The 25,278-nt window shown below is 39.1% G+C and overlaps 5 protein-coding genes and 1 pseudogene across 5 annotated transcripts; 4 read left to right on the top strand and 2 right to left on the bottom strand.

Moving 5' to 3' along the window:
- Window positions 1-4,911: 4,911 nt before the first annotated feature.
- LOC18009703 lies at window positions 4,912-7,811 on the bottom strand (annotated as a pseudogene).
- Window positions 7,812-7,966: 155 nt separating this feature from the next.
- On the top strand, window positions 7,967-11,196 carry LOC18009633 (putative disease resistance protein At1g63350). Its single transcript, XM_006391786.2, has 2 exons — window positions 7,967-10,797; window positions 10,915-11,196. The coding sequence occupies exons 1-2, from the start codon at window positions 8,071-8,073 to the stop codon at window positions 10,945-10,947; spliced, it is 2,760 nt and encodes a 919-aa protein (XP_006391848.1). The 5' UTR covers window positions 7,967-8,070; the 3' UTR covers window positions 10,948-11,196.
- A 552-nt stretch (window positions 11,197-11,748) lies between these two features.
- Window positions 11,749-13,603, bottom strand: LOC18009612 (flavin-containing monooxygenase FMO GS-OX-like 4). The gene is made up of 5 exons (XM_024159630.1): window positions 13,032-13,603; window positions 12,660-12,732; window positions 12,424-12,576; window positions 12,249-12,331; window positions 11,749-12,148 (listed from the first exon to the last, which is right to left on the bottom strand). The coding sequence occupies exons 1-5, from the start codon at window positions 13,601-13,603 to the stop codon at window positions 11,794-11,796; spliced, it is 1,236 nt and encodes a 411-aa protein (XP_024015398.1). The 3' UTR covers window positions 11,749-11,793.
- Window positions 13,604-16,493: 2,890 nt separating this feature from the next.
- LOC18009546 (disease resistance protein RPS5) lies at window positions 16,494-18,673 on the top strand. Its single transcript, XM_024160884.1, has 2 exons — window positions 16,494-18,555; window positions 18,645-18,673. The coding sequence occupies exons 1-2, from the start codon at window positions 16,494-16,496 to the stop codon at window positions 18,671-18,673; spliced, it is 2,091 nt and encodes a 696-aa protein (XP_024016652.1).
- A 1,278-nt stretch (window positions 18,674-19,951) lies between these two features.
- LOC18009551 (3-oxoacyl-[acyl-carrier-protein] synthase III, chloroplastic) lies at window positions 19,952-22,740 on the top strand. The gene is made up of 8 exons (XM_006391783.2): window positions 19,952-20,460; window positions 20,806-20,954; window positions 21,051-21,187; window positions 21,267-21,372; window positions 21,449-21,567; window positions 21,742-21,806; window positions 21,895-22,120; window positions 22,259-22,740. Exons 1-8 carry the CDS (start codon window positions 20,261-20,263, stop codon window positions 22,478-22,480), a joined length of 1,224 nt encoding a protein of 407 aa, XP_006391845.1. The 5' UTR covers window positions 19,952-20,260; the 3' UTR covers window positions 22,481-22,740.
- Window positions 22,741-24,181: 1,441 nt separating this feature from the next.
- On the top strand, window positions 24,182-25,278 carry LOC18009632 (cytosolic sulfotransferase 5). The gene has a single exon (XM_006391782.2). It carries the CDS (start codon window positions 24,182-24,184, stop codon window positions 25,160-25,162), a length of 981 nt encoding a protein of 326 aa, XP_006391844.1. The 3' UTR covers window positions 25,163-25,278.

The raw sequence follows: 25,278 nt of genomic DNA, 5'->3' as shown, positions 1-25,278 counted from the left end.
TCGGAGGCGAGAGTGACGTGATTTATCATTCTGTATCAAGAACAAGATTTCCGAGCCGTTATGGAGGCAAGGTGACCGACATGAGGAACAATGCCGAGCTGTTTTGGCAGAAGTTGTGCCGAGGCGTTCTAGCGTAGGCAACACCGATCCGCGTTCCAGGGTGTCGGCGAGGCGTTTTTGTTAGTAACGCCGAGCCGTGTTTTGCGGTGCGACGAGGAGTCTACGTTAATGACGCCGAGCCATGTATCAAAGTAGCGACGAGGCGTCTGTGTAAATAATGCCGAGCCGTGTTTCAGGGTAACGACGAGGCATTTTTTCTAAGAAAGTTGCCGAGCCGTGTTTTCAAGATAACGACGAGGCATTTACGTCAGTAATGCCGAGCTGTGTTTAAAGGTAACGACGAGGCGTTTATGTGTCAGTAATGCCGAGCCGTGTTTCAAGGTAACAACGAGGCGTTTATGTGACAGTAATGTCGAGCCGTGTTAGATATTATCGGGGGAGAGTGTTACACCAACGCACGTGATCTAGATACGGCTTGTTACTGGATTAAGTCAGGAGATGCCAAACCGACAAGGTCAAAAGATGCATAGACGACAAGGCAAAACAGTGCCTAGAAGATGAGCCGAGACGATGGCTAGGAGACAAGGCTAGAGGATGCCTAGGCGACAAGGCAAGATGACGCCTAGCCGACGAGCCGAGATGATGGCTAGGCGACAATAAAAGAGGATGCCTAGCTGCCAAGCCGAGTTAACGGCTAGGCGACAAGGCAAGAGGATGCCTAGGCGACGAGGTAAGATGATGCCTAGGCGACGAGCCAAGATGACGCCTAGCCGACAAGCCGAGATGATGGCTAGACGACAATGCAAGAGGATGCCTAGCTGCCGATCCTAGTTAACGGCTAGGCGATAAGGCAAGAGGATGCCTAGGCAACGAGGTAAGATGATGCCTAGGCGACGAGCCGATGATGGCTAGGCGATGATACAAGATGACGCTTACGCGACAAGCCAATGACGGCTAGGTGATAACGAAAGAGGATGCCTAGCCGCCGAGCCGAGATAATGCCTAGGCGACAAGGCGAGGTGATGCCTAGGCGATGAGTACAGTAAAATGATGCCTAGGTGACGATCGAAGATAATGCATAGGCGATGAGGCGTCTTCGTTTAGATGACGCCGTGCCGTGTTTAGCGATAACGACGAGGCGATTTTCATTGGCAATGCCGAGCCGTATTTAATGATAACGGCGAGGCGATTTTCATTGGCAATGCCGAGCCGTATTTAATGATAACGACGAGGTGATTTTCATTGGCAATGCCGAGCCGTGTTTAATGATAACGGCGAGGCGTTTTCATTGAATGATGCCGAGCCGTGTATAACGACAAGGATTTTTCATTATATGATGCTGAGCTGTGTATAACGACGAGGCGTTTAGTTTTTTATTAACCAAAGATGATTTCAGGCCGTTCATTGAGATTTATCCATTCTATCACTGAGAGAGGTCATCATTGAGGTGAGCTGTTTTAGATTGTTTTGAGAAAGAATCTCCGACTAATGCCGAAGTATTTTTCAAGTAAGTTATGTGTTTTATAGGCCATATTCTCTTTGAGAGACTGATCGTTCGTGAGGAAGAGTCGGGCGTTGCAGCCAAAGTGTTTAGCTTGAGCCTGTTTTTTTCTTGCCGAGGCGTTAGCCCAGGGTTTCTCATTGATGAGGCAAAAGTTCAAGAGGATATAGTGTTCTCTTTGGAATATGACTATAGATCGGCGTTCCCGAGAGGGTGAGTGTGTTTTGCCGGGTTTTAAGAGTTCACTTCGGTTTTAGAGAAAGCGATGTAGTCTCGACTTATAATCTCGTGTGCGATAGTGGACTGTGGCGACCGATATGTTTTTGGTCTGAAATTTGTATAGCGCGCTTAATTTTTATCTATAGAGGATGTAACTTGCACCCTCGTCCTAGGAAAGGTGGTAAAAGTCCGTTTAGAGAACTTTATATTTGTTGTCTCGTTGTGGCCAGCAACGAGACGAGGCGTACGATGTTTGGATACCAAAGTAGAACTTTGCCGAAGCAATGCAAGATCAATGAAAATAAAGTGCTTTGTAAAAAAAAGTAAAATGTTTAGCCGACGTAAAACAAGTGAATAAAAGACTAGCCGAAGTGAAAGCAAGTGAATGAAAACTAGCCGAAGTGAAAGCAAGTGAACGAAAAAAATGAAGTGAAATAAATCTAGAGATACCTGACTTGACGAGCTAAAAATTTAAGAAATGGTGTAAGTATTGTGTATACGTACCTACTCCCTCCCCCCCCCCCCATTTTAGGAAGGGGGACAGCTGAACCCGTCCAAGGACAGGCTGCCTACGTACCCTTTGCAGGGATCAAGCTATTCTGTAATTTATGCAGGTCGTGGTGCATCCTTAGTGATAGTATTTCTTCAGATCCGGAGTTAAAATCGAGCTCCGGATTGCTGCTTTCGTCGCTTCGTACTGCTCGTCTAAATTCTTCATTTCTTCCTCATTCACGATAAAGTCTGATGATCGATGCAGAGCGTCCTGAATTGTTTGCGGCGTGTTCAGCGCCATCTCCCTTCGAAACTCTGATTTGTACCATAGGGATTGTGTTAAGGCTTCAAGGGCGGCCTTGTCACTTACTCCTTCTACTTTGGACACAGCAGCTTTGAACCTTGCCATGTAATCCCGAAGTGGTTCGTTAGGTCCTTGAGATAACGTCCATAGATCGGCGTTGAAGGTGCCTCGGTCCATGAACATCGAGTACTGCTTCAAGAACAAGGCGGAGAGCTGCTGGAAGCTGTTGATCGAATTACGTTCTTGCTTTGAGAACCATTCTAGTGCGGCCCCTTTGAGATGCTCTACAAACAGCAGACAATAACCGGCGTCTTTTTCTTGCTTGGTCAGGTTGGCAGATTTTCTCGTGAAGGCTCGTCCCATTGCTATGCGGAACGCCGTGATATGAGCTTTCGGGTCAGTGGTTCCTTCATAGAAAGGGATCCTGACTTTTCCGGGCTCGGGGATCCTAGCCTCTGTGATCCTCGTCGTGAACGGGGTTCTTTTGGTTTCCTCGAGCATTCGATCAATCTCCGGCGCGGCACTTGTCGTATTATGCACTTGAGATTTCATGGCGCGTATCTCTGCCACTGTCCGAGCCATTGAGGCTCCCAACTCTTCGATTTTGAGGGTTTGTGCGTGAGTCATACCCTTTGATTGGGGGAGTCGCTCCCGCACTTCTCTCCTCGGCTCGTCCGCGTTCCGTCTGCTCAATCCATTGGAGGTTTTCTTCTTCTTTAGTCGGGTTGTCGCCGCGAGCCGGATCAGTGATTTCGTCGGTCCGGACGCCGTTTAGTGCCGAGGCGAGCTCTTCTTGGCTTATTCGCCGAGCCGAGCCGTTTTGTTGCGAGTTTGTGGTTCCATCGTTCTGCTGGACGTCCACATCAATTGCGTCATTCTCCTCTTCGCCGGTTCGTCGCCTTGAGTTCCGACGGAGTGGAGGCGGCTCGGTCATGTTGACTCGGGTTGCCGCGGGAGTCTGTTCGCCGAAGGGACGAAACATTGGTGGAGCCAAGGGGTTTCTCGCACCGCTCCCCGAGGCCTCTGCAGGCGTTGAGAAATCGAAGCGTCTCCGGATTCCATCCATCGGGTCGGGAATTCCAGCTCTCCAAGCTGGGTGTAGTCGCTCAGCCGCCATCGCGTCGAGTCTCTCCGTAATCGCCTCGTTCCTTTTGTCCTGCTCGTCGATTTTCTTCATCAACGCAGCCATCATGTTTCGCATCTCCTCTTGCGTTTCGGTCGTCGCCGTCGTTGTGCCCGATGCTGGAGCGTCCTTCTCCGTGTCGTTATCGTTGTTGTTGTTGTTGCCGTCGAGAGTGTTGCTCGCCATGTTCTTCGGATCTTAAAGTCTTGTCGATTTAGAGTAAGAAAGTTTCGATTCCCCACAGACGGCGCCAAATTGTGTGAGACAAAACTCGCACAACCAAAAATTTGTTAAGGAAAACTTAAGGGATCCGAAATTTCTAGGGTTTATCGCAAGAACAGTAAGATCAAAAGAAGGGTTTTGCTGAAAAGTGTTTAAGTCTTATTGCTCTCGAGTTGTCAAAAATTACCGAATGAATTACATACATTGTCTATTTATACTAACTTTCTAAACCGCCTAGCCGAAAATCTCGGGAGAGATTTCAGGAATATTTCCTTATCGCTTCGTGCGGCCACCGCCTCGATGCATCGCCTAGGGTTTTATGGGCTTTCTTCCTTCAAGGCTTCGGTTTGGCCCACTTTCCCTTGTGCACAGCTCAGCCCATTTTTTCTTATGCACGGCGCGGCCTATCTCCTCTTATGCACGGTGCGGCCCCTCTTTCCTTATTCACGGCTCGGCCTATACTTTCTTCCTCCTCACGGCTCGGCCCATTTGAGTTCGGCCAACTCCCCTCATGCGCGGCTCGCCAAATTGTGTGATGGATCGCCGGTTCTCCCGGCCAGATCGACTCTCCGATGTTCTTGAGATGGTTTAAACCGATTGGGGTGAAACCGACCCCAACACCCTTTAGACTTCTTCTTACGGTAATGGGTGTGATGAATCATCTTATCAAGATACTTATCACAGTGTCATGTGATCAAGTTTTGAATCAAGTCACTCAATGGTTATGTGTCTAAGAAAGCTATATTCACAAACTTGCTGAGAGTCTCACAGCTTTGGAGACACTGTAGAGAGTTGAAGGCATGGCGAGATGATTTGTCAGAAAGGAGGAGAGAGAGAGGATAAAGGTCTAGAGGCTTACTAGAGTGAGACCATCGAAAGCCAGTATGCTTTGTTTAGTGTAGCAAATGTATGTATATATAATCTGATGTACGTTTTTTTAGCTCAACTCTGACATATAGCAAACCGTATTGATACAGTCTCATATCTTGTTTATACGTAGAAAGAGAAATCTTGATAAGCTTGAGAAACCAAGTGATGATCTTCCCATTCGTCTCTATACATCTCTGGATGCTCAATCTTCCTCATGAAACACATCAAACACATTTCTTTCCTCCATTCCTCTGTTCCAGAGCACCCGCATTTTGAAGCCAACCAATTATTGTACTCAAACTGTGAAACAACAAAAAGAAAAATCTTTAAATGTGTTTTATGTTCGGTTTTGGTCTAGATTTGGTGCAGAACAACAGGTTTTGGTCTCACAGAAGAAACACAAGTTGAAGAGTTTCTTACTTGGGTAATGCCCAAATACTGAGTGTATCGCTTAGGAGTGGCTTCAAGCCTTCAAGTCTTGCATAGAAGGTTTTGATTTCCATTAGCATATCTTCCTTTGAAGGAAGCGTGATCCGACCCGACAAAACACCAGTGATCCACTTGCTTTGCAGCTCAAACATAGGGAACGGAAACAGTATAACCTGAAGATCTGATTTGTTGTTACGAATTTTATAAAAAGTTGAGTAAAAATGTGGATCGTACTAGGAAGATTTAGAGATGTGTGTGCTAGGGATATTTAGAGATTTCAAGGTTTCCCACATTTCGAAAATAAAAACCCGAAAATAAGCCAAAAAACGAAATGAATAGTACCCAGTGCAATGCATAATCACATCAACCAAAATTATTTTCCCATTCTGAAAAACAACAGAACTATCCTCATGGACACGTGCAATCTGCGTATAAAGTTACAAGAAAACATAAAAACTTTTCTTACTTATCATCCAATTAAGGTAAGTTTTTTTAAGTAGCAGCTAACCCACCATATATCGAATGCATCCATATATTACTGTAACCGGTCTGCTTGATAAAAGTATCAGCTGCATTTGATCTACAAGCCATATGGACCTCTTTGGCAACTCTAGCAATGTCCCTACTTATATCATCAGCACTTGCAGAGTTTCCAATAAGCACAACAACCTGAGTAAATGTAGCACAATGTTCACATGAATTTAAGCATTACGTAAGAACCTGACATTACATGATCTTTTGAAAAAATGAGTAACCTGATCTTTAAATGGTTTGGGAATACGATAATTCTGGCTATGCATCTCTTTCCTTGGCCAAGAACTTATTCCTAAAAGTTTCCAGAGGAAAAAAAAACTCACAATCAAACTCATCAGTCAAGCTTCAATCAAAATCACTACAGACTAAATGAGGACATGTACAAATTTATACAGATAAATTTACACTGACCTCTTATTTAACTTTATTATTTATCTTTTAAAGACAACATGAACCAAATAAAATGCCACCTTAATTTTCATTTTTCTTCCGATATTTAAAAACAATTATATGCCATGTTCACAACTTTTTTATTTAAACACTGAGGGTGGGATTTTATTGATGATCGAAACAGACCAAAACAACCAAGAATTTTATTGATGATCGAAACAGAGCAAAACAACCAAAGTACTCAAAAACAGAGTCAAAAATCATACCTTGCAAAAAAAAACAGAGCGAAAGGGAAGCGAAATCCGAACGACCAAAAACAGAGCGGAAGGGTTAGTTACTACAAAAGATATAATATGATAAACCTAGTTTAACAATTTTGTGAAATTAGTTATAAATAATGGTATAATCTCAATAATATACTACAACAAGACTAATAAACTATAGAGATTATTATACTAATACCGAATTTAATCTAATTTAGGAGATTAAACAGTTACACTTAAAAACAGTCTCAGTAATTCAGTAAAGCTTAAAACAACAACGTTTCAATGAAAATCTCTTTCCACATTCGATCTAAAATCTTTGGACGAAACAAAGCTTAATCCAATTATTGAAAGAGGAGAAATTACCATGAATTTTAGCGAGACAAGGTTCTGTGTAATATCCGTTACAAACAACAACAGCATCATAAATCTCATCGCGATGATCTTTCTTCCCTTTCTCTCTAGACTCGATTCTCCATTTCCCGATTCGTCCTTCTCCGTCACTTTCTGCCGCCGGAGAAACCCGCACAACTGCCGAAGCCCGCTCTATTAAAGCCCGTTTAAATAAAGCCTGTTTATGTTTGTAGTTTTTTAACCCGTTCATTTAGAAGTTCGTCGGACTTAAATAGCCCTTTTAAACTCGTTTATCCTTTTTTTTAATCTAATTATTTAAATTACATTTGAATTCTCGTAATATTGTAATATTATGTATGTTATTATATATTTTTTACATATTTTTAGAAAACATAATATCTTAACGAAAATAAAACTTTCTGAAATGAAAAAACATATATCATAAACAAAATCCAACATTTCATAAGTAAATAAATAATTAATAACAAAATCCAATTCAAAAATATAACATCAGCGCTTTGTTCAAACAAACACAAAATTATAAAATAGGAATGTTTAAATCAAACAAACAAACACAAAATTATAAAAAGATTATCTTTCATTTAAACTTGATCTTTTTCTTCAGTTTCTGCAAAAAAAAAAAAAAAAAATTAGAAATAACATTTAACTATAAACAACTTGAATATTCTGCTCTTGATCCTTCAACTGCGGAGCTACTTTCTGCGGAGCTACTCTTGACCCGGAAACCTCCTCGGGTCTCTGGATTCGCCGGGTCGGATCACGAACGGGAAGTCTCTGAATCCATACACTCTCGTGGAAGGTTGGGTTGGGTTGACGCTAGCTAGCCGGATCGGGTTCAACATCATCGGTATAGATCCATGTTCCTCCGACTTGATTCTGTCTCTCCAAGACGACAACAGAGTGACCTTCCCGTCGAAGCTCTCTCGCCGCCACAAGACCACCGGGTCCAGCTCCGATAACTGCCACGTGATGTGATTTGATTGATGATGAGGAAGGTGCCATTTTGGTTTTACGAGATTCTTAAGTGTTTTTCTTCGGTTAGCCATGGAGAGACTTTTTGATTACTAATTTACTATGTCCCACCAAAGTCAACTACCAGAGTGTGAATGTGAGAAATAATGGACATCAAAGATGCAAAATTTCCAAGAAAAATCAGTTATTTCTTGTGGACGAGAAAGAAAGATGCAATATTTCACAAAAGACCTATCTTCAATTCTTCTGTGCATCCTCTCTGGCTTGCTCAAAGCAGTGAATTTCAAACTTCATCAGAATTCTCCCTCTTTGTAAAATGGGGAATTGCTTCTCGACAACAGTTGAATTTTGGACGACTAGAATCAATCTTTGGCTCGTAGATAATGGAGGTTATACTCACAACCTCGAGAAGAATCTCACGGCTCTTGAGAAAACCATGGAAGATCTCAAGGCTAAGCGAGATACTTTGTTAGGAAGGGTCAAACGGGAGGAGGATAGAGGTTTGCAAAGGAGTGCAGAAATCAAGGTATGGCTTACTAGAGTTGAAACTATCGAAAAAAATGTCAACGAGCTTCTTAGTGCTAGAAATAATGAACTTGAAAGGCTTTATCTTTGTGGGCTTTGCTCTAATGATTTAATAACGAGCAATTTGTACGGGGAAGCTGTTTTCTCAACCTTAAGAGACGGTGAGGAACTCAAATGTAGTGGAGTTTTTGATGTGATTGCTGACCAACCTCAAACATCCGAGGTGGTACAAAGACAACTTCAACCGACAATTGTTGGTCAAGAAATAATGCTCGATGAGGCTTGGGAACATCTCAGGAAAGATGGTGTTGGTATTATGGGTCTGTATGGTATGGGCGGAGTAGGAAAAACAACGCTTCTGGAACAAATCAACAATAAGTTCAGTGAAGAAAGGTGTGGATTTGACTTTGTGATTTGGGTTGTGGTGTCTAAAGAGTTACATGTAGAGAAGATTCAAGATGAAGTCGCTCGAAAAGTTGATCTTGGTGGAGGGGAGTGGAAAGAGAAGGAGAAGACACAAAAGGCCGATGTTTTATTCACTTTCTTAAAGAAAAAGAAATTTGTGTTGTTTTTAGACGACATATGGGAGAAGGTGGAATTGAAAGAGATCGGAATCCCGTTTCCAACAGCACAAAACGGATGCAAACTGGCATTTACCACTCGTTCCCAGGATGTGTGCGCACACATGGGGGTCAAGGACCCAATGGAAGTCCAATGCTTGGAGGAAAATAAAGCATTTGATTTGTTCCAAAAGAAGGTTGGACCAATAACACTAGGAAGTGATCCGGATATCCCTGATCTTGCAAGAAAAGTTGCTAAAAAATGTTGTGGGCTACCATTGGCGCTCAATGTTGTAGGGGAGACCATGTCATGCAAGAGAACGGTACAGGAATGGCGCCACGCTATAGATGTTTTGACTTCATACGCTGTAGAGTTTTCTGGCATGGAAGATAAGATCCTTCCGCTTTTGAAGTATAGCTACGATAATCTTAAGGGGGAGCAGGTCAAATCGTGTTTGCTATATTGCGCATTATTTCCAGAAGATGCTGTTATCCCCAATAAAAAATTGATAGACTACTGGATAGGCGAAGGGATTATTGATGGAAGTGAATGTGTTGAAAAGGCTGAGAACGAGGGTTATGGTATTATCAGTAGCCTTGTTCGTGCATCATTATTGAGGGAGTGTCGGATACGTGACCCTACTGTGCGTATGCATGATGCTGATCGTGCACATCCTGCATCATTATTGATGGAAGTGCAAGTGATTGAATATGCTGTGCGTATGCATGATGTTGTTCGTGAAATGGCCTTATGGATTGCATCTGACTTGGGAAAACAAAAAGAGGCATTCATCGTGCGTGCAGGCGTTGGGTTACGTGAAATTCCAAAGGTTAAGAATTGGAAGATTGTGAGAAAGATGTCACTGATGAAGAACCAGATTCACCATCTCGCCGGCAGTGCTGAATGTTTTGAACTCACAACTTTGCTCCTGCAAGATACGTCTTTGGCAAAAATATCGAGTGGATTTTTCAACTCCATGCCAAAGCTAGTTGTTTTGGATCTATCGGATAATAGAGCTCTCTCGGAGTTGCCAGAAGGAATATCAAAACTAGTTTCCTTGCAATATCTCAACTTATCATGGACTGCTATAACTCATTTATGTACAGGTCTACTACAGTTGATAAAACTAATTCACTTGGATTTGAGGGAAACATATGAACTTTCGAGTATTGCTGGGATATCAAGTCTTCACAATTTGAAAGTTTTGAAATTATTGCATTCTGCTTTTTTATGGGATCTGGACGCAGTGAAGGAGTTGGAAAGCTTGGAACATTTAGAAATTTTCGATGCGAGATTGGAGCTCTCACAAGGTTTCCAGCAATTTTTGAGCTCTCATAGGATAACGAGCTGTACACGATCTGTTGAGTTCCGGCCTTGCGGGGATGGTTTGCATTCATCTGAAATATCTCTTCCAGTAACTATGGACAAGCTTTGTGATTTCAGAATTGAGGATTGCAGTATCTCTGAGATAAAGATGGTAAACATCGAAACCAAGACAGTTTCTCCTCTACACAATCCAAGAAGCCCACGCTTCTCCTGCCTCTCCAAAGTGGATATAAAGTCATGCAAATACTTGAGGGAGTTGACCTTTCTGATGTTCGCTCCAAATCTTAAAAGTCTTTATCTTAATAATTTACCTGAACTAGAAGATATAATAAACAAAGAGAAAGCTTGCGAAGGTAAAGAATCAAAGATTGTTCCGTTTCGAAAGCTGCTTTTTCTTTGGTTGTGTGATCTACCGGAGTTGAAGAATATCTATTGGAGTCCTCTACTCTTACCATGTCTAGAGAAAATCAGCGTTTACAATTGTCCAAGCCTGAAAAAGCTTCCACTCAATTCCCAAAGTGGCCCGCATGGTGAATATGGACTCATCATAGAATACATCGAGTTTAAATGGTTTGATGGTTTGGAATGGGAGGACGAAGCTACCAAAACCCGTTTCGTACATTTATCAAAGGTCAAAATTTCTCCTCTCTCTCATTTGTTTTCAAAGGATTGCACTTTTTCAGGTGTGAACAGCTTACATCTTTAATGCATCTTATCTATTTTTATTTTGTGTTAAATTTGATTACAGCCATTAAAAGGCATCTACGAAAGCAGAAGGTGAAGAAGTCATCTCGGTTTTTTCCAAGAACTCTTTCCCTCTCTCTCTCTCTCTCTCTCTGGGTTGCTTCCCTTGAAGGCACTATCATTCTTTGTGTGTTGCAATGCAACTTGCATAACATTTATACTTTGGGTTATTCCAAAGAGAAATCTCTTTCCCTTTGTTGCATTGTGTGAGTTCTCTGTCTGCTGTTGCATTCTGTAAAATTAATACAACTTCACTATGTGTTGCTTTATGTGAGTTCTTTTCTTATTTGGATCGACATTATATATGTTTTTATACACAAACTCGAGAGCTGTTCTAATTTGCGCCACTGTATCCAATCTCTCTGACCAGTTACCTCATCTTTTGAGAGAAGCTCCGGACCCAATATATTGAGTAGTAACGGGTTACATATGGCCTCTGTCTCTTTCTAAGTGTTTAAAATCTCTCTTTCTATGTGATTATAAGCACATAAAGGTCAAGTGGGCTCCTCAGGCAGCAACCGAAGTATATGATGCCATTTGGATTTATTTCAAAGGGACACTCTCTCTCTTTCTCTGCCTCTGTGATGCTTCTCTATCTCTCTCTTTGCCTTCTTGTTGTTGTTTAAGTCTCTCTGTCTGTTGCTTAAAAGTGAACTATTTCTTGAAATTCCGATGAAGGAAAGCGACGGTGCTAATGTTGGAGGGAAGATGTGTTTGTACAATGGTCCGACGCAGTTATCATTTTTTTTTTTTTTTTTTGAAGAATGTAAAATTTATTCATCAAAAAACCTCTTTCTACAAAAGAATTCTGAATGTTTGTAAGCTATTGAAATTTGCTAATCTAGATTATAAATTCTAGTTTACATAGTAAAGAAAGAGATTGCTATCTGGTGGAGAACCACCATTGTAGTCCATCTTCCCGTCGATGTATGCCCAAGAGTCTGAGAGAAGAAATACGATTCCCAACGCTTTTATCAATGAAACGATAAAGGAGATGCTGTGAGGACGGTTGTTCTCCGTGATATCTCCTATTTCGTTCCCGCCAAAGACTATGAATAGTCACCTGAAAAGCATATCTGAATAAGAACAGGGGAGTAGATTGTTGCGTCGAGTCTGAGAGGAGCGCAACGATGTCGTCCCAGTCTACCGTGAATCGAGTACCCAGAAGCTTATTGACGCAGTTATCATCTACATTAACACTTCCATTGGTTTCAAGAAACGGGAAGTGATACTTATACCTTTGCAAAAACAGGAAAGAGCTTCTTAAGTTTACCACATCTCGAAAAGAGAAAAGAAACCATAAAGCTCAAAGCCGAAAAGAACAAATGAATGTATTACCCAGTGCAATGCATAATAACATCAGCCAAAATCGTTTTCCCGTTTTGAAAAACCACTGAACCATCTTCATGGACACGCTCTATCTGCATGACATTCAAGAAAACATAGAGAGTTATTTCTCTACTGATCAGATCAATGAATTACGGTGAGTACTAGTCATAGAGAGCTAACTAACCATCGAATGCATCCATATATTAGTGTAACCGGTCTGCTTGATAAAAGTATCAGCTGCATTTGATCTACAAGCCACATGAACCTCGTTGGCAACTCTAGCAATGTCCCTACTTATATCATCAGCACTTAAAGAGTTTCCAATTAGCACAACAACCTGAGTAAATGTAGCAAATTATTAAGCATTACATAAAAATCTGACATTCTATGATCTTTCTCAAAAAAAAAAAAAAAAGTAACCTGATCTTTGAATGGTTCAGGAATACGGTAATTATGGCTGTGCATCTCCTTCCCTGGCCAAGAACTTATCCCTAAAAGTTTCCGGAGAAAACAAAAAAATCACAATCAAACTTCTTATTCAAGCTTTAGCTTCACAGGTTCTATAAAGTACTGTTTCCTTATTCGATCTAAACTTTCGAGATTACACAAGGATTCTAAGGCTATAGAAACACCTAACACGCCAAGCTATTCAAGATCAGAAATTCTGAAGAATTGCAAGACGAGAATCACAATCACACTTATCATTAGCTTATGTTTCACTATTCCTATGAAGCTTAAGACGCAATCCAATGAACGTCAAGATGTTGAGGAGAATCAAAGGGAAAATTATCAGGAATTTCAGCGAGACGAGGCTCTATGTAATGCCCGTTACAGACAACAACAGCATCGTAAATCTCATCGCGACGAACTTTCTTCTCTTTCTCTGTAGATTCAACCCTCCATTTCCCGATTCCTCCTTTACCGTCGCTTTTCGTCGCCGGAGAAACCCGCACAACCACCGTCTCGAAACGTATCATCTCCTCGATACCAAACTCCTTAGCGAACTCTTGAAGATACGCAAGAACTTCGCTGTGACTCGGAAACCTCCTCGGGTCTCTGGATTCGGATGCACCGGATCGGGTCACGAACGGGAAGTCTCTGAATCCCATACACTCTCGAGGAAGGTTGGTTCGGAGAGAGCCATAGACGCTCGAGTGAACAACGGGTCGGGTCGGGTCGACGCTTAACGGATCCGGTTCGACATCATCGGTATAGATCCATGTTCCTCCAATTTGATTCTGTCTCTCGAAGATGACCACCGAGTGACCTTCCCGTCGAAGCTCTTTCGCCGCCACTAGACCGGCGGCTCCAGCTCCGATAACAGCCACGTGGCGTGATTTTGTTAACGATGACGACGGTGCCATTTGGGGTTTTACGAGATTCTCAATTATTCTTCTTGGGTCAAACCATGGAGATTCTGTTATTTAAGTGGCCCACCAAAGTCACACTTTGTTTTAGAGCATGTTCAACCCTCAACCTCTTAATGAGATTCTTTTCCATTTTTTATTAATATTGTTTTTTAAGTTGAGAAGTTAAGAACTTCTCCATTTTTTATGCTTAATTTGTAATGGGGTTTTATTACTTTCACAAAGTCCACCACTAGCTCGAACTCTTCTCTTTAATTTACAGACACAAACCAATCAGCCACACGTCTATAGTAATATTTGCTCACAAATCTGACTTCCACCAAAGATTATAGGTAGAAAATCATAATAAATAATAATAATAACAGAGTGAGTTGGTTTATAGACGAAGATCCATCTCCTCGTCCTCCTAAATGTACAGTTCTTTGGAAAGAGCTTTTGGGGTTGAAGAAACAGAGGAATTATTCGTCTTCTTCGTCGGTGAGGACCGTGTCATCGCTCTCTCCATCGTCTTCCACGTCCTCATCAAACTCACTTGAAGATGCAGCTGCGAAGAGAGAGGAAAGAGAGAAAGAAGGTCAGAAAGGTAAGAAAGTATTAGAGAGGACGAGATTGGCGAGAAAAATTGGAAGAGACGATGCAGAGAAAAATTTGGTCGAAGTCTTCGTTGTGGTCGAGGAAAGAGAGACCAAAAGGTTTTCTCAAAAAAAAAAAAAAATTCCTTCCTCCATTTATACGATCATACGTCACGCTAAAACTTCTCAAAAACGGGTTAAAAAAACTCTAATATAAGAACTGGTTTAAGAAAATTGTGGGACCTCTCTGATTAAATAAAATCCAAATAAGGCTTTGAACTCTGCGTATGAACTCTATAAACCCTGCGTTGGACGTGGTCTTAGTAAACATTAACGGACTTAAGTTGACCAATTATTGCATTTAGATTGGATTATATTTTTCAAAACCGGAACTAAACCAGACTTTAATTCCGGTTTTAATGTGAGAATTTAAACCGACTCTTAAATATACTATCTCGACTTGTTTCTCAAGTCTGAAGAAAACTTTTATTCGATCCAAAAGAGCAATAAACATCATAGAATACAATAGAAAAGAGTGGCTAGAAGGGATTTGAATGGAGAATGAAGCAACTCAAGCCAGTTTTCTTGATTTCATGCATGATGCTCCACTATTTATTGTAGTTTTTATCAGGTTATAATGTGGTTAAATCTTAATTCATCACTGTCTAACTTCACTGAATCACTGGTATCAGTTTACTTGAGTGGTAACAAGCTGGCTACTCTTTCTTAACGAAACTGAACGTTGAATTCCTATTAAATTTGATCCGTTTGGAAATGATAATTTACGTCCCATAATGATATTATGCTAAGTTTATAACATTTCTACATAATGACATTGATACCATGTTTTTTATCTACTTAACTTCAATCTCAACTTTCTTCTATTTGAGATTCCTAGCATAGGCTGATCCCACGTATAGAAAGATCATGGTCAAATGTTGGGAATTTTTTCGTTATTTATCAAAAGAAGAAAACAAATGTTGACTCAAAAAAAAAAAAAAAAAAAAAATCTTAGGCTTATCAAGAAAAATTCAAGATCTCTTTCTTAATACCTATAACCCCGAAAAGAATGTTACTTTTTTATAAGAAGGCAGCCTTGCATCAATCGGTTTTGTTCCTCCTCAACTTATCAAGTTTATTCATGAATTCGGTTCGATTCTCTTTTATATTTCTTCATGCGATGAGTCTCATTTTATTCTGCATCTTGGTATATTCCACATGTGTAACTTGTTTTACTTTTTTTTTTAAAACCCTGCTTTAATTTACCTCCATTTAATTTGTTGCACATGTACAAAAAAAAGTTGAATATTTTTGTTTACGTCCATTTTCTTTAACAAATAAATAATTACGTGCATTTCACATCTGACTAGTTAGTGATTAAGTAAACATAAGTTCAGTTTTTTTATTTTATCAGCGTATGTATACAAAAAGCTAATATAATTCTTTAAAATGATATAAATATAATGAAATCACTTGTACATGTTTGTAACTTTTTGGGGAAAGGAAAGATGAATAAACAAATATATTAAGTAAAAGAATCTCTAAATATAACAAATATAAATCACTTGTACATTACAAGTTTGAAATAGCGAAAGTAGACAAATAGGAATATATGGAAGCCAAAAAGGAAGGAAAGGCATCAACGTATACTATATGCACTTTCCTCTTTTGCGTAGTTTTATGTTTTCTTAGGCTCTCCCGAATTTTTTATTGCAATTATTGTCACGGTTTTTGCTTTGTGAATTTACACTACCTGTCTTTGCATAATGGGAGGTTTATTTTCTGTCTCGATATCGTGTGATCAACTCGTCAATCGTGCCTCTCAATGGTTATTTGATAAAGAGTGTTATATCCATAACCTTGAGGATAATCTCTCCATTTTGGAGAGAGCCATGGAAGAGCTCAAGGCAAGACGAGATGATTTGCTTACAAAGGCCAAGATAGAGGAAGAAGATAGAGGTCTGCGAGTGCTTGCCCAAATTCAGCTATGGTTTAAGAGTGTTGATTCCATCGAAAAGCAAGTCAACGATCTATTAGGTGCCAAAACTTTTGAGCTTCAAAGGTTGTGTCTTTGTGGGTTCTGCTCCAAGAATCTATCATCAAGCTATCATTATGGGAAAAGAGTTTTCTTAATGTTGCGGGATGTTAATGATCTCAAGACCAAAGGGGTTTTTGAAGTGGTGGCTGAGCAACCTATGAAAGCTAAAGTTGAAGAGAGGCCTATTCAGCCGACACTTGTTGGTCATAAAGAAATCTTCGAAACAGCATGGAACCGTCTCATGGATGATAAAACCGGAGTTATGGGACTATACGGTATGGGAGGAGTAGGAAAAACAACCATTCTCACAAGGATCAACAACAAGTTAGGTCAAATAAGTGGTGGATTCAAAATTGTGATTTGGGTTACAGTTTCTAGAGATTCTCTGGTCGGGAAAATTCAAGATGATATTGGTGAAAAACTTGGCCTTCGTGGAGAGGAGTGGAACCGTAAAAAGGAAAGCCAGAAGGCCATTGAGCTGTATAGTTCACTAAAGGATAAAAAGTTTGTGTTGTTGTTGGACAACTTATGGAGGAAGATAGATCTAGAAGAGATTGGAATCCCATTTCCAACAATGGGATCTAAACGCAAAGTAGCATTCACCACTCGTTCACGAGAAGTATGTGCACGCATGGGGGTTCATAACCCCGTGGAGATCCAGTGTTTGGCGCCAGATGATGCATGGGAACTGTTCAAAAAGAAAGTTGGAGCAAACACATTGAAGAGTGATCCTGATATTCAAGATCTTGCAAAAAGAGTTGTTGAAAAATGTGGTGGTCTACCATTGGCACTCAACGCCATTGGTGAGACCATGGCATGTAAAACAACAGCACAAGAATGGAATTGTGCTGTTGATGTTTTGACTTCATCTGCTGCAGAATTCTCAGGAATGGAAGATGATATTCTTCCAGTTTTGAAGTATAGCTACGACAGTTTGAAGAGTGAACAGGTGAAGTCATGTTTCAAATATTGTGCTCTATTTCCTGAATATTATCTAATAACTAAAGATAGGTTGATAGACTACTGGATATGCGAGGGGTTCATCATTGAAAATGAGGATAGAGAAAAAGTCGTGCACCAAGGTCATGATATAATTGGTATTCTTGTTCATACGTGTTTGTTGATGGAAGATGAAAGGGATAAGCGGAAAGTGAAGATGCATGATGTGGTTCGTGAAATGGCCTTGTGGGTAGCATCTGAATTTGGGAAGCATAAAGAAAATTTTGTTGCCCAAGCAAAATTCAAGTTACACGGAATACCAAGGACGATCAAGAACTGGAGTGATGTGAAACGAATGTCGTTGATGTGTAATGAGATTACATATTTATCTGACATCCCTAGAACTCCCGAGCTTTTAACTTTGTTCCTTCAGCAGAATCAAAAATTGCAAAAGATATCGGAGGAGTTCTTCACATCAATGCCAAGGTTAGCTGTTTTGGATCTATCAAAGAACTATTTCCTTTCTGAATTGCCAGAACGAATATCAGAGTTAGTTTCACTAAAGTATCTCGACTTGTCAGAAACATCAATAGAAAGATTGCCTATTGGTATAAGAGAGTTGAAAAGATTAATACATTTGAATTTGGAGCGCACACTGAGTCTTGAAAGTATCTCTGGGGTATCACATTTGTCGAGATTAAAGATCTTGGGGTTAAAGTATTCAGCTCTTCAGCTAGATCTTAGCTCACTAAAAGAGCTACAAGCCATGGATCATTTAGATATTCTAACCATGAGTATTTCTTCAATCTCAAAAATGAAGCAACTGTTAAGTGCATACAAGTTGGCCAGCCTTGTTACCGATCTATCTATCGACAGTTACCTTAAGGTAGAAGGGTTGAGTATGCCAAGTATGGATAAATGTCGTCGCCTCAGCATAAGCACTTGTGTTATATGGGAGATAAAGATTGATAGGACATACAGTGAAATTCCTTGCTTCCCTAACCTCTCTGATGTGCATATAAGTGAGTGCAACATCAACCTAAAGGATCTAACATGGCTGATGTTTGTTCCAAATCTGTCTAAGCTTACCATTGTCACCGCGAAGCAACTAGAGGATATAATCAGCAAAGAGAAAGCAGAGTCAGTTATTAAACCTTTTCAAAAGCTAAAATGTCTACAACTCCATGGTTTACCTAAGCTAAAAAGCATTTACAAGAGTCCTCTACCATTTCCTTATCTGAGGAATATCGATGTGAGGAACTGCCCAATGTTGAAAAAGCTCCCACTCAATTCTAAAAGCACCATGGGACAAGAAGTCGTGATAGAATATGGAGAGAGAAAATGGATAGAATTGATTGAATGGGAAGATGAAGCCACTAAAGACCGTTTCTTACCTTCATGTAAATTCAAAGAGGTCATTTTCTCTCCTTGTTCCTATTTGCTTCACTTTCTATATGTTTCTCTGAGTTATTTTTTTTATTTGGTTTAGGTCATCAACTAGCCACGATCAATCCATAATCTGAAAAATAATAACTTGTGGAGGCTACGCTGGTCTTCATTTGATTTACCATCAACCTTTCTCTCTTCTAGATACATTGGCTTGCGAAGATGCTTGCTTTGAAGTTAATAATGTTGTTGTATATTTCATATCTCTGCTTACGCGATCATCAATACAGACATGTTTAATTAATTGTGTTTCAAATGTCAAGTGTACGTGCTTTGTGACTACTATGTTTATATATATATGATTATCATCTGTGCCCACATCTTTTTGGTTTACTTCTAAAAATTTATATCCTTATCCATTTCCTCTTCTGGCATTGATTTTCTTTGTTTAGAATTAGAATGTGTATTAAATTTACAATTCATGTGTAAAATTAACATTAAAAGTGTCTTTGTGTCTCTGTCTCATCCACCAAACTATGAAGCTTCTTATTATGAAGACGGTCCACAACCAACTATATATGACAACATTTGCATCTTCTTTCACGTTTTTTTTTTGTGAATAACTTAGTCATTTCGATTTAAATTTGAAAGTGGATTTTGATTATTCTCTTAATCTTCTTCAAGTTGTTCACCAAACCCCTACTAATATACGACCGGTACTCAACCACCTTTTTCTTTTGTCCCATTTACCTTCGTATTAACCAATTTAATTTTCTTTGTTTAAACCGATGGAATATTACAATTTAATCTACTTGATGAAATTCATTTTTAGAAATCTTGTAAATATTTAGCTATATTAGTAAGAGGATAACAAAATAGTGCAAAGAATGATTAGCTGGCGCTGAAATTGGCAAATTTGGGAGGAGACAAGGATTCCCGTTTCTTCCATTTGGTATTAAACTATTGAATCTTATAACATTAAACAAAATACAGACACATTTTAAAATATAAAATAAGAAGATAGAACAAGCTAAAATTTTATATTTTATTTTTAATTTCAAAACACCACCTTTTTAGTTTCGAATTCTATTATTCAAAAAAAATCAACTCATATAAAAAAAAAAGTTTCGACATTGTTTCTTATTTTAAAGTCCAAAATTAGTTATAAAAAGAGTTCCCTGAATTTCATAGGTAACCCTCCCACAGAATTTTTTTTTTGTAAAAGTTCCCTGTAGTTATATAAAAAATTAAGATATTTTTGAAAAAAAATAATAAAAACAAATGGTGTTCTAGAGGACTTTATTTACAATTCATTAACTTCAGTGCCAATTTTGTGAATAATTTGTAAATTACTCTTCATCAGTGGAACCAGTGGTTGTTTTCAATATAGCATTGGAATCTCCTCAATCTTCTCTGTCTCCTCTTGGCTTTGGAACTTCCGAAGATTTGATTTTACTCACTACACAAAACCAATCATAAAGAAAAATTCGAAAATCTATAGAAGAAAATCTCCCAGCAAAAAAAAAAAAACATTTTCTTTTTGTAAACACTCGAATTCTTCTTGTCTCGCCGATTTCATCCTTTTGATTCAATCTCTGGAACTTTGGCATTACACTGAATTCGAGCTCTGAGAGAGAGAGAGAGAGATTTTCGATTCGCTGTAATCCGAAACATTAACAATCTTGTTTCTTTCTCTTTCTTCGATTCCTCCTCTATCAAATGGCGAATGCATCTGGATTCTTCACTCACCCTTCAGTTTCTTCCCTGCGAAGCAGAAACCACATCCCAACTAGAGTTTCTGGATCTGGGTTTTGCGTTTCGAGAGGTTTCTCTAAAAGGGTTATTTGCTCCGGCGTTAGCTCCGTTGGTGGCGTCGATAAGCATGCTTCGCCATCTCCTTCTGAATATCGACGACCCAGGTGAGAAAACTCAAGTCTTTATCGTTTCAGAATCATAGATTCTTTGTTCATGGTGTGATTCTTCTTTAGCAATCCATTGATTTGAGATCGTTTCTTGATATTGAGATCGTTTCTTGATATTGAGCTCAAGTTTCTGAGATTAGGAAGATTGGAATCAAAAGTTTATTACAAGTCTTTAGCTAAGCTTCAAGAAGATCGTTTTTCTTTTTTGCTTTTGTAGAATGCATTCAAATCGTTGTTGATTCATGCTTATTGTTAAGTCTTTGCTTGGCCTTACGATGATCTTTAAGCTACTCGAAAGCATTGAAATGGTCTCTAATTTAATTCTGCTATGTCTACTTAAAGGCTAGTGCCGAGTGGCTGCAAATTGATTGGATCTGGTTCAGCAGTGCCAAGTCTTCTGATTTCTAATGATGATCTTGCAAAAATAGTGGATACCAATGATGAATGGATAGCTACTCGTACGGGTATTCGCAACCGTCGAGTTGTATCAGGTAACGTTATATTCAATTCATTCCTCAATCAATCATTTTAGAGTAGAATTGGTATACATAAGAGAAACATTAATTTTTGTAAAACTACTATTGAAGGCAAAGATAGCTTGATTGGCTTAGCAGTAGAAGCAGCAACCAAAGCCCTTGAAATGGCAGAGGTTGTTCCTGAAGATATTGACTTAATCTTGATGTGCACATCTACTCCTGATGATCTATTTGGTGCTGCTCCACAGGTTTTACTGACCCCTTAAATCCAAATTTCTTTTTGATGGAACCGTTGTTTGATTTGTCATAATTCTCTACTGATGGCAGATTCAAAAGGCACTTGGTTGCACAAAGAACCCGTTGGCATATGATATCACAGCTGCTTGTAGTGGATTTGTTTTGGGTCTAGTGTCAGCTGCTTGTCATATAAGAGGTCAAATTCGATGCAAGAATTGATTAGTAGATAGCTAATAAGATAAGTCTGTAATAACTATCCTTTCTTTTTTCAGGAGGCGGTTTTAAGAACGTTTTAGTGATTGGAGCTGATTCTTTGTCTCGGTTTGTTGATTGGACGGATAGAGGAACCTGCATTCTCTTTGGAGACGCTGCTGGTGCTGTGGTTGTTCAGGTACTGAACAATGTCGAGCTGTGTCATTATTGATCCTATGTTTGTTATTATAAGCTTCATTGGATACTGAAACAGAGGATACACCTTTTGCCACATTACCAACAAATTCTTGACTTATAAGATCAATCTTTGTTCTTTGAACTAAGCCGATAAATGTACTTTCATTTCGTGCAGGCTTGTGATATTGAGGATGATGGGTTATTTAGTTTTGATGTGCACAGCGATGGAGATGGTCGTAGGTATTTAGATTCACATTTCATTTGCTGGGCTTTTAAGTTTCATCTTCTCCTTCCCTTTCCCTTAAGATTCTCTATATTTTTTTTGCAGGCATTTGAATGCTTCTGTTAAAGAATCCCAAACTGATGGTGCCTCGAGCTCCAATGGCTCTGTATTTGGAGACTTTCCTCCAAAACAATCTTCCTACTCTTGCATTCAGATGAATGGAAAAGAAGTATTTCGCTTTGCTGTCAAATGCGTTCCCCAATCTATTGAGCTTGCTTTACAAAAAGCCGGTCTTCCTGCTTCTTCCATTGATTGGCTCCTCCTCCACCAGGTTATCTTCTTATCATTTATTCAAACTTCACTTATGAAAAGATCTGAAATTTGTGTAAAAATGACGAAAGTTTAGAGCTTTCATACCGAAAATTCAGCAAAAATGGCTGAATGGAAAGTTGTTATAAAATAATTGCAGGCAAACCAGAGAATAATAGACTCTGTGGCTACAAGACTTCAGTTTCCACAGGAACGAGTGATTTCAAACTTGGCTAATTACGGTAACACAAGCGCTGCTTCGATTCCTCTAGCTCTTGATGAGGCGGTGAGAAGCGGAAAAGTTAAACCGGGACATACCATAGCCACTTCCGGTTTTGGAGCCGGTTTAACTTGGGGCTCAGCAATTATCCGGTGGAGATGAATGGCTACGTCCAATATGTAAGTTTACTTCAGAGCCAAAGTTTGTTTTTTTTTTTCTCTCTTCCACAGAGTAGAGGAAGCACTGGAAATTGGTTTAACCGGCCTGGTTCAGTCCGGTTAAACTAGAAGTAAAGCGCATTTTGTCTGATTTCGTTATATTTTTTCCTTTTTCACTTTTTTTTGAAGGTTTCATTGTTGTTACTTGATAACTTGTTAGTTATTTTGAATGCTAATAAAAAAAAATAGAGCGTTCTTTCACCATTTCTCTTTTGTTATGTTAAGATGATATTTCTTTATTTTCGTGATCTTTCTTTTTTTTTTTTCTGTTTTCGAAACATTTTTTTTTGTTAGTGAGAAAATTAATATTTGTAAAAACCATATTTGATGAGAACCGAACTTTGTTCAGAATCGTTAGAACATTTTGATCACTTATAAGGAAGCCTAAAATGTAGTCTTGACAAAATGAACTTAGTTCTTGATAAAATGAACTTAGTTCTTGATAACCAACATTTTTATTTCTAAACTCTCGGTACTCGAAATTGTTGCGCTGGACAAAATGATAAGAACGTACATATTTCTAAACTCTAATATATCGACCATTTGCACCTACACTATTCTATTGCAGTTCAGCAAATAACAAATTATTGACATTTTAAAACCAAAGATTGTATAAAAACCATGTGTTATTAATCGATTCTACGAAAACAAACTACACCTACTACTTAATCTATCCACATTTTAAAATATTTTTTCTTAGCAAACAATTTAAAAATAGGTTGATTGTTTTTCTTGGCTTCTTTGCTCATATATCTATTATGATTACGTTGGAAGCTTAAACACACCTTTTTGTAACAACTCAAATGGATCCGAACGACCTTCTCTCGATCGTTAGAGACGACAACATAAGCAAAGAAACCAAGAATTTGATCTCTTCGCTCTTCCTTCAGACACAGATTCCCAAGGGAACAAGATTTGTAAGTGTGTCAAAGATGTTAATTTTACTACAACGCTCTCCAAGGCGTTACTAAATTCCCAGAGGTTCTCAACCGAAAGAGACACCGATATGATTAATTTCTGCTTCTTACCTCAAATCAGGCTCTACTTGGCTCAAGGTCCTCACAGTTGCCCTCCTCAATAGATCAAAGAGCCATTCTTCTGATCATCATTTGTCTTCTACACTTTCTATATTAGATAATTTTCTAAAAGACCCTCTATCGGCCAATCATAATATGAGACGTAAGCCCTAAAACTCATAGATGATCTTTCATTAAAGTCATCTCTCGCATAAGTCTCTATTCAAGCGATCGAGGAATTAGCGCACGTCATGCAAATACAACATAGACAGTATATCAAAACGGAATGAATTTATAATGTTATCAACTTTAAACTATTTTGTTAAAAACATAGACTATTTTCTTAATTTTAATATAAAGTATACACTATTCTATTGCATTACGTCTAATGAAAAATTATTGTAATTTTTTTTTTTGTAAAAAAATTATTGTAATTTTAAAATCAAATATTATATAAAACTGATGTATCACGTGAAGTTCGAACTTATTAGCTGTAATGCACATAAAAAGAATCAATGAAATCAAACCCATGCATATTTAAATAAGTTTTTCTGAGAATAGGTTTGTCTTTTATGATTTCGTTTGAAGCTTAAACACATCTTTTGGTAACAAGACAACCAACAAAACAAATGGATCCGAAAGACCTTCTCTCGATCGTAAGAGACGACAAGATAACCAAAGAAACCAAGAGCTTGATCTCTTCGCTTCCTTCACACGAAGATTTCCAAGGAAGGAAGCTTTGTAAGTATCAAGGATGTTGGTATAACTACAACACTCTCCAAGGAGTTCTTAATTTCCAGCGAGGTTTTCAACCACAAGACACGGATATAATCCTTGCCTCCTACCCCAAATCAGGTACCACTTGGCTCAAGGCCCTCACAGTCGCCATCCTCGAGAGATCAAAGAACCATTCTTCTGATCATCATCCTCTACTATCTCATAATCCTCATGGGATTGTACCATACTTTGAGCTCGGTTTATATATTGAAAGCTCGAGTCCTGACCTGGCCAAGTACTCATCAGTTCCGAGGCTGTTCTCGACTCACATGCCACTGCACGCGATGCACAAGACCCTCAAGGACTCTTCTTGCAAGATTGTGTACGTGTGCAGGAACATGAAGGACACATTAGTCTCGTGGTGGTTTTTCAGTTGTGCTATTTATAAATTAGAACGAAATAGAAGTATTCTCGAGTCTTTGTTCAAATCGTTTTGCAACGGAACTTTCAGTTACGGACCTTTTTGGGAACATCTCTTGAGTTACTGGAGAGGCAGCTTAGAAGATCCCAAGCGTGTCCTTTTCATGAGATATGAGGAAATGAAAGCAGAGCCTCATGATCAGATCAAGAGACTTGCGGATTTCTTGGGTTGCCCTTTTACTAAAGAAGAAGAAGAGAGTGGATGTGTGGACGAGATCTCGGACCTTTGCTCTCTACGTAATTTAAGCGGTTTAAAGATTAACAAAACTGGTAAAAGCTACAACTCGGACAACAAGGATTATTTCCGTAAAGGGGAAGTCGGCGACTCGAAAAATTATCTTACTCCTGAAATGGAGAACAAGATAGACATGATCATCCAAGAGAAACTCCAAGGTTCTGGTTTGAAATTCTAGAGTTACGTATGTATATGGTTAGTGTTTCCTTCGATTATGCAAAATGTCCTTTGGTTCTTTTTTACCAGAATGTCCTTTAATTGTTGCTTTGATGTGTTTTAATAAAGGGTTAATAT

This window comes from Eutrema salsugineum, unplaced genomic scaffold (genome assembly GCF_000478725.1).
Source record: "Eutrema salsugineum unplaced genomic scaffold, Eutsalg1_0 scaffold_8, whole genome shotgun sequence".
Taxonomy (NCBI): Eukaryota; Viridiplantae; Streptophyta; class Magnoliopsida; order Brassicales; family Brassicaceae; genus Eutrema; species Eutrema salsugineum.
Note: the sequence above shows the minus strand (reverse complement) of the source record. Positions and strands in the feature narration are given on the sequence as shown.

Coding starts and splice junctions, on each gene's coding strand:
- LOC18009633 (XM_006391786.2), top strand. CDS start 8,071: ATGGGGAATTGCTTCTCGACAACAGTTGAATTTTGGACGACTAGAATC. Junction 10,798..10,914: donor GTTTCGTACATTTATCAAAG/GTCAAAATTTCT, acceptor ATTTGATTACAG/CCATTAAAAGGCATCTACGA.
- LOC18009612 (XM_024159630.1), bottom strand. CDS start 13,603: ATGGCACCGTCGTCATCGTTAACAAAATCACGCCACGTGGCTGTTATC. Junction 12,332..12,423: donor ATATATGGATGCATTCGATG/GTTAGTTAGCTC, acceptor AATGTCATGCAG/ATAGAGCGTGTCCATGAAGA. Junction 12,149..12,248: donor GTTATTATGCATTGCACTGG/GTAATACATTCA, acceptor GTTTTTGCAAAG/GTATAAGTATCACTTCCCGT.
- LOC18009546 (XM_024160884.1), top strand. CDS start 16,494: ATGGGAGGAGTAGGAAAAACAACCATTCTCACAAGGATCAACAACAAG. Junction 18,556..18,644: donor AGACCGTTTCTTACCTTCAT/GTAAATTCAAAG, acceptor TATTTGGTTTAG/GTCATCAACTAGCCACGATC.
- LOC18009551 (XM_006391783.2), top strand. CDS start 20,261: ATGGCGAATGCATCTGGATTCTTCACTCACCCTTCAGTTTCTTCCCTG. Junction 21,188..21,266: donor TATTTGGTGCTGCTCCACAG/GTTTTACTGACC, acceptor TACTGATGGCAG/ATTCAAAAGGCACTTGGTTG. Junction 21,807..21,894: donor AGCGATGGAGATGGTCGTAG/GTATTTAGATTC, acceptor TTTTTTTTGCAG/GCATTTGAATGCTTCTGTTA.
- LOC18009632 (XM_006391782.2), top strand. CDS start 24,182: ATGGATCCGAAAGACCTTCTCTCGATCGTAAGAGACGACAAGATAACC.